This window comes from Triticum dicoccoides, chromosome 4B (assembly GCF_002162155.2).
Source record: "Triticum dicoccoides isolate Atlit2015 ecotype Zavitan chromosome 4B, WEW_v2.0, whole genome shotgun sequence".
Taxonomy (NCBI): Eukaryota; Viridiplantae; Streptophyta; class Magnoliopsida; order Poales; family Poaceae; genus Triticum; species Triticum dicoccoides.
In genome coordinates, this window is record NC_041387.1 from 543,813,522 (window position 1) to 543,821,636 (window position 8,115).

General features: G+C 40.6%; 1 protein-coding gene across 7 annotated transcripts; it reads left to right on the forward strand.

The window, feature by feature from the left end:
* Positions 1-2,280: 2,280 nt before the first annotated feature.
* Positions 2,281-7,163, forward strand: LOC119291366 (dehydrodolichyl diphosphate synthase complex subunit NUS1-like). 7 transcript variants are annotated; one of them, XM_037570116.1, is made up of 9 exons: positions 2,931-3,081; positions 3,217-3,280; positions 3,414-3,480; positions 4,304-4,592; positions 4,870-4,937; positions 5,054-5,282; positions 5,413-5,509; positions 6,290-6,372; positions 6,798-7,163. In XM_037570116.1, exons 2-9 carry the CDS (start codon positions 3,225-3,227, stop codon positions 6,803-6,805), a joined length of 897 nt encoding a protein of 298 aa, XP_037426013.1. In that variant the 5' UTR covers positions 2,931-3,081; positions 3,217-3,224; the 3' UTR covers positions 6,806-7,163. The 7 variants fall into 7 exon arrangements, with proteins under 7 accessions (XP_037426008.1, XP_037426013.1, XP_037426007.1 ...); XM_037570111.1 differs by lacking the exons at positions 2,931-3,081; positions 3,217-3,280 and adding an exon at positions 2,281-2,484; XM_037570110.1 differs by lacking the exon at positions 3,217-3,280 and having other exon boundaries at positions 2,951-3,081.
* The last annotated feature ends 952 nt before the right edge of the window (positions 7,164-8,115 follow it).

Below are 8,115 nucleotides of genomic sequence, written 5' to 3' on the forward strand. Positions count from 1 at the left end.
CCGGTATCCGGGAGTTGCATAATCTTATAGTCGAAGGAATATGTATTTGACAGTGAAGAAAACAATAGCAATAAAACTGAAATCATAATGCTAAGCTAACGAATGAGTCTTGTCCATCACATCATTCTCCTAATGATGTGATCTCATTTATCAAATGACAACAAATGTCTATGGTTAGGAAACTTAAACATCTTTGATCAACGCGCTAATCTAGTAGAGGCTTACTAGGACACGGTATTTTGTCTATGTATCCACACATGTATCAAGTTTCCGGCTAAAACAATTTTAGCATGAATAATAAAAATTTATCATGAAATAAGGAAATATTAAATAACAACTTTATTATTGCCTCTAGGGCATATTTCCTTCATATAGAACCTTCCCTAAACCATTTTTCTTTTTCTTTTTTCTTTCCCTTTTTTGTTTTATGTTATTTTATCTTTTTATTCCTTTATTACTTTCCTTTTTATTTTTCACGACCATCTTTCAAATTTGTGAACATATTTTCTCAAACCGTCAACAATTTTTTAAAATTATGAACATTTTCCAAATTCACGAACATTTTCACGAATTCGCAAACATTTTTTGAATTGATGAACACATTTTACAAATTCACAAACATTTTTTCATAATTCGCAAGAATTATTTTCAAACAAGTCAACATTTTTTTGAATTGGTAAACATTTTCTGAAAATTGGGAAAACATTTATTTATTTCAATGAACATTTATGATGTACACGGACATTTCTTGAATCAGTGAACATTTTTTAATCAAAGAAACTTTTTGTAATCCATGAATATTTTTTTAATTTGTGAATATTTTTAAGAAATAACAATTTTTTGCAAACAATTGTTCAATTTCACAACATTTTCCGAATAGATGATTTTTTTTGTAAAATCAAGGACACTTTTTGAATGAGTTAACATTTATCAAAATCCTGAACATTATTTGAATATGAGAACATTTTCTGTAAAATCATGCATATTTTTAAAAAACTATTTTAAATCCATATTATTTAAAATATTAAAAACAAAAACAAAAATTAAAACAAAAAATGTAATTTAAAAACAGATCGCCCCATAGATGGGCCGGTCAGAGCCAATTCTCCCATCAATCCTTCACCTAGCTTCTCCCAGAATCTGAAACCACAAGATTCTAGGAGAAGCTGGATGGAGGGTCGATTCTCAAGATTCTGGAAGAATCAGCCCAAAACTGGGCCTCAAAAGGGCATGCCGGGGGAGTTGGAGGTCCGTGTCGCGTCTCCTCCCAACGCGGAGCGCGTGGAGAGCAACTAATTGAGAAGCACTAGTTCGGAAACCTCCCAAGGGTTACTTGGGGTGGGCTGAGAGCGCGCGACACGCTCTCAGGAACCGCCATTTGTCGTGCTTTTGGCGCTCCCTTCGAATTTTGTTTTTTTAAGTTTCGCACACATTTTCGCTTTTTAGAAGGCTTTTTTGGTTTTTTTGGCTTTTCGCTTTTCCACGATCTTTCTTTGCTTTTTGACAAAAAAAGTTGTTGAAAAAATTATTGCGTGAAAAAACAAGCTTCTTTTTTCATTCTGCGAGAGGCACAATTATGCCTCTTGAAAACAAAAAAACGCGTTTTCCTTTTTTTTTCCTTTTAGTACAAGGGACGGATTTGCTTCCGCCTCTCGAACACGAAAAAATGTGTTTTTTTTTCCTTTCACGAAAGGCATGGTTTTGCTTCTGCGAGAGGCACGGACGTGCCTATCGAAAACGAAAAAACTCCTTTTCCCATTTTTCCTTCCATATGAGGCACGGATTTGCTTCCGCGAGAGGCACGACTGTGCCTTTCGGAAACGGCTTTTGTAATGGAAAATTTTTTGCTCCCGATGTGGTTTTTTCGTACTTTTTTATGAAAAGTTCGTCGAAACCTATCAACATGAGATCTAGTTTTGAAGATCTCGATGCGAGGAATACAACGATGAAAACAGTTCGATATTTGGATGCACGGTTTAAGAGATAAAACATTTTGAATAAACGGGTCTACGAAAAAAAGAAAAAACTCCTAGGCACGCACATGCAGCGCGCCACTTGTCGCAACCTGATGAAAGTGATCTTTGAAAGGAGCACTCCTTAATTAAATTATAGTAGTGATTTCGGAGCGCGCCGTATATGATTTTTTTAGATCTTTTTTGGAGCGCGCAGCATGAGTTGGTTATGATAGGAAAAGCCCATGGGCTGGAAGAGGTCGACTAGGCCCATCTGTTCATCAAGTTAACCCGTGCCGCACCTCGGAGCTATGAGATGAGGGCCCATTGCTTTGATTCTGGTCAAAATCCTGTCGCTGGTCTTCTACCTTTCGACAACGGGAGTCCAGATCGTGAATTCGTTGCTCTTGCCCGGCCGCAGCAGCCGCCTCTGCGTCCGTCACCGCGGCGCCGATGCGGCCGTGACCCCCGCCGGGCCTGGGGGAAGCGCGGCAGCGACGGCGTCGCTCGCTTCGACCGGCGGCACGCTGAGGCAAGTCTCACCTCCCCACCCTTCCATCTCTCCTCCCCGTTGAAACTGGGAGACCTACTCTGCGTGGGCGCGTGGCCGTGCTTCTCGTGAAGACGCACGGTAGGTGTTCGACCAAATGCGTGGCATGAGACGCCTACTAGTTTATCCTCGCCTCGCTGTCTGCACCGTCCATTCGCACGAATCAAAGTACTGTACCACCCGCCTCCGAATTATTCTAGTACTATCACGTCGGCAACTGTCCGCTTGATCTCACACGTGTGCAAATGCCCAAGCACGTACACGTACTGCCTGCAATTATGCCATCGGCATCAATCAGTGGCTAAGCTTTGAATAAACTTTCTTTTCGTGTGTGCGTGGAGAACATCGAATAAACTTTCAGAAAGCAAGCAGACAGCAGAGGTCAGTTTCAGAATCAGCAGTACGTGATAGCTCGCCTTTGATAAGGCAAATCTTATACTAGCTTTTGTGTGATCGCAGTTCTTCCTCAGCCCGGCCAGTTTCTCCAATTTGATAGCGTGCTCCTGGTTCTTGATCCTTCGGCTGCTTCCTCCCCATCTCTCTCAGCCCAGCTGTGGCTACCATGGGTACCAAGGCCATGTCAGATTTCTTTGCTTGCCCTCTGCTCCTGTTGCCATTTCCCCTGTGTAATTTTAGCTTCGAACGCATATTACCTGATCCCTCGTCCAGAAATAATAAATTCAGTTCAACTTCCAAAATTTGTTCTTTGCTTAGGTCGCTGTATGCACGATGTCCTCTTCTTCCTTCTTTCGACTTCCAGAAACTGTTCTTTGCATAGGTCGTTATATATGTCCAATGTCCTCTTCTTTTTCTTTGAACATCCAAAAATAGCACTGTGCATAGGTTGTTGCATCTACGATGTCCTCTTCGTCCTTTCTTGAAAAATATTAATCTCGTGGTTCTTGGTGCAGGGAGGCATTTGTGGTCAATGAGACACCCGTATTCATGAATAAGCCTCCTCCACATGTATTTAAACTGGTGAATTTCATTCTTCCTCTTGCAACTTGTTGTTAGCTTCATTTCCCTCTTATATATAGTGATTGGTTTGAGGAGAGACTAAAATCTGGCGACTGAATACTTGCTGCGAATAGTGGTGGGTAGCTATAATAATAGTGCAGAAACGCAGCAGTGAGTAGTTTATGTTCTTGTATCATTGTTGTTGTGAGCGAAAGGAAGATTACGCATAACAGTACCTTAGCTTCTTTGCAGTAGTTTTCTTTGGTTTCTATATATAGTGCAACTAAATCGCTTGACTAAGAAGACTTCTCTGAGTTGTTTCCTTTCCTTTATTTTGTACGATCTGATCTGAAAGCTTAACTTCTGATTTAGTCCTATATTTTTGTGATATTACCTGACGTGAGTCGTGTCTTTGCCATATTTCTGATGATCTTTGACCGTTGATTTGCTCCTATACTTTCTATGATCTTGGCTGAAGTTCAGTTCACTTAGTCCTACCAAAAATTCTAATCATGTCAAGCTTCAATCTTCATTATAATACTTCTTGCTTGTTGCAACAACCCTATTTTAGATTGATCCAACCCTACGTTATTTACTCAAATATTTCAGGCATCATGCCAGTGTTTGTTTGGCGAATGAGAGTTAGAGAATAAATAGTAAATTTAGGATGCAAAGCAATATGCATGATGTCATTGAGATGACCATCTCATTATTGGAGTGTATTAAGGGTTTGGTTCCAATACCACTTAAAGTAAATGACCACTTGTCTTTTTGTAAACATACATATTCGTACTAATGCATTCTGGGGGGAAAATTGGCTAAAAAGTTTTATTTCTCTGTGCAGATGTCTCTACCATCAATGATTATAAAGCTCACTTTGGGTTTGCTCTGGTGCATCATCCACTTAGCAATCAGCCTTTTAAGCTTATGTTCTCATCTGATTTTCAATCTAGAGTGTTCTCTTATTTCGTCTGGGTTGTTGTGGAAGTATCGGAATCTCCAACTGGGGAGACTCAAATACCTCGCTATCGTGGTAGATAGCAGAGAAGCTAAGAATACCGTGAAGATCAATCAGCTGTTATATTGGCTCAAAACTCTTGGTGTGAAGTATGTATGTCTGTACGACATTGACGGTAAGACACTGAGTTCACTATTCTAATTTGTAGGTACTATTGCTTTCAGTCTGAAATTTATCTTGCAAAAATGGACATGGTTAGTAAAAGTCAAGAGACATTAAGCAGCAATACAGGGGCTGTATTCATATTTGTAGGGCAGGGACAGAACCGAACAATACAGACTAATAGCCATACTGCCTCATACAGTTCAGCTTCTAATATTTATTTTATTTATGCACAAACACTTAACAGTGTACAAGATCTGTACTTTAATATTCTATACACTGCAACACAGGAGTGCTGAAGAAATTGTTTGAACCTGGTATGAATGGCTCAAGAGATAACAATCCCGGAGATTATTTGGTAAGTTACAGACTTGAGCTTGCTTTGTTTTCTATCAAAAGCCTTGCGGTGTTTCTATTCCCTAGCGTTTATGTTTTTGATAGTTTGTATGAACCATCGGTTATGGCCATATGTAGGATGTCAGTGCAAATATCAAAGCCTTAGACTGTTGTCAGAAACAGATGACGATAGAGTGTATTTCTGGTTCTGATGGCAAAGAGGGCATTGCTAAAGCAGCCAACTTACTTTGCTCCAGTTATTTAAACGGTGATAGCTATACTCAAGAGAATGTCAAAAGTGAAGAGAATGTAAAAAATGAGCCAGTATTTACAGAAACTGACATGGCCAGTGCACTGAAATCCATAGGTACGCTTAAACAAGTCCCTTTTTTCATGCATGATATATTTTATATACTAATGGATAATGTTCTAGTTGTTTTATAATTTATTTCATTGCAACTCCAGTTGAGTACTTAAGTGCCTGCCTTGTACGTTAGGTTGTGCTGGACCAGAACCTGATCTTCTACTTGTGTATGGTCCTGCCAGATGCCATTTAGGCTTTCCTACATGGAGATTGCGATATACTGAGATTATGTAAGTTTCCTCATCTGGTAGTATTCCTAGTTCTAGGTGTCACGTTGGACCTGTCATACTGAACTTAGATCACATGCTATCATTCTTTGATACACAAATAACTCTTGTCCATACCTATTTATATTAACATATGGTAGAAAAATACTGTTGATTGGAGTTTTATTCTACTCAAATTTTCGCTTTGGAAGAAAATTATTTCTCATAGTTTCCTCTAAATGCATTCAGTCCATTTATTGCCTAACTTTCCTTCATTAACATTGTAAATCTGTTTTGCGCAATTAATGCAAAGCTGAACTTAGCATACCATCCCTATAAAGTACTAAGCAAATGTTACCATATTATACTAGAGTTTCAGAATTTGTTATATGCTTTTATAAACTCATACATGTTCTTGCTGGCTAATTAGAGCGCATCCAATGTAATTTTTGTTAGATATATGAGAATTTTAACGTCCAATTTGTCGCCCGTCTTTGACCCTCCTGCATCCAAGTCATCAGTCGCTTCCCACGTTAGTGTTTATGTGCAGTTTTTTCATTCCGTGGCAACGCACGGGCATTTAGCTAGTTGATATAATGGTCATGCTTAGTTGGCTGCCCCTGAAAGTATAGGTGATATTATTTTAGATTCTGAATACCACTTTAGATTCTGAATGTTACAAGTAGAGAAGAGAAAACCATGCTTCAGTCATGTTATAAGATCATTCCAACTGGAGTGTGAGTAAATAAATTAATATTACTATTTATTTCCACCATTGAAAACTCTCCATTATTTCCTTTGCAGGCATATGGGACCTCTGAAATCAATGAAATACGGCGCCATTGTGAAAGCCTTCCATAACTACTCAAAGAAACACCAAAACTATGGTACGTTTTGATTTTGACCAGGAACTGTGCCATGTAGAATATTGTTTTTACCTTTAGCAGCTACCTAGGTCTTATACAGATGAACATTTTAGCTTGTGACAGTTTCCTGATCCTATGGGAAAAAGATGTTTGCAAAAGAATTCATGCTGTAATATTTAGAATGTCCTCTGTTTCATCGCTATAGGAACTGCACTAAATTTTTAGGACATAGCAGCCTTTTATATTATGTCTGGTTTGTAATTTTCTTACAGAATAAGCTACCCCTACGATGTTTCATTTTCAACAGTACTGATACTTTGCTTTTTATCCCGGGAAAAAAACCCCATATTCATCAATGATAGCCCTGAATGCACTAACGCGTCTTGATGCTTGTTAAAAACAAAACAGTTTTTACTCATTTCGCCATCTAACGTTTTGCGTCTCAGGTAAATGAGAGCTTCTGATACTTATATACTGAAGACCAGACTGTTGTGTAGAAAAGCACTCCTGGGACTGGAAGCTTGACAACTGTTTTGCCTTACTGTTCGTGATTATACTAGTAGAGGTTAGTTAAGATCAAGTCGATACCCATGTTGTAATATCTTTTGGCAAGATTAGAAGTGTTATTGATAGAACATACGGGAATGGACCCCATTGTAAAGCTTGCCTGGTCATGGAAGATTAATGAACCTGCTCTTGAGCCGTTGAGCGAGCACACATGGATTGATATCAGCAATGTTATGCACCCAAATCATGCCGATCTTTTTGGTTGTGAATGTAGCAGCCAGCAGCTGCTGACATGTGTTTTCCTTTTGAATTTTAACTTAATATGCAACTGAGTGCACTTTGATTTTGGTATTCTTTCTCCAGTGTCGCTGGTATGGTATGTACCTGATGGGATCAGTCATTTCCTTGTGGTTTCTGGACTCGTTTATACTCTGTTTCATATGTTCTTTTGTGTATCTACATGTCAGTTCGAGTTTTGCTACTCCATGTGCCTGATATACATGTTCTTTTGTGTCTTCAAAGGTTCTCTCTGCGCTGTGTGGCATCACTGTTCTGTTCCGTGTTTCATTTCTCCAGTAATTTTGCCTCTTCTCCGTTCGCTTCGATGCCGAACCCCTGACCTCCCCGTCTTTGAAATTGGTTGGGATGTACTGCACATAGTTTCAGACGAAAATGAGAGTTTAATGTTTAATTTCGACAAGCTCTACAAGTTTAAGGTTTAAATCAGACTTCACTATCGAGTGTGATTGTCTTCGGAGCAAGAAAACCGAGCATGGAAGCTAGTAGAAGTTATAAATAGACCAGGAGTGCAAATTATGTCTATATGAAAGACAGTAAGAAATAAAATGCTAGGAAAATAAACTAAGGAGAGGATGAAAACACAAACGAGCTCTCAGTAGGTCGGGTGCGTGACAGTGGGACGGGGTCTCCCCTTGGCGTGAGAGCGAACTGCCCGAACCCAGAGCACGCACGCCCGAGCGTCCCCGCTCTCCTCTCCGCACGCGCGCCGCCGCCGCCATGTCGCTGCCGACGCAGTGCCCCTACTGCCGCTCTCCCGCGCCGGCGCGGTGCGCCACCACGCAGCCGCCGCTCTCCCGCTCCGTCTCCGAGTGCTCATCCTGCGCCCGCCTCGTCCTCGAGCGCCACCTCCACACCCACCCCTTCTTCCCCCTCCTCCCCTCCCTCCACCCGCTCCCCCTCGTCACGCCCGACCTCGCCGCCGCCGCCCCCGCGCCCTCCTCCCCGCCCGCCAACGAC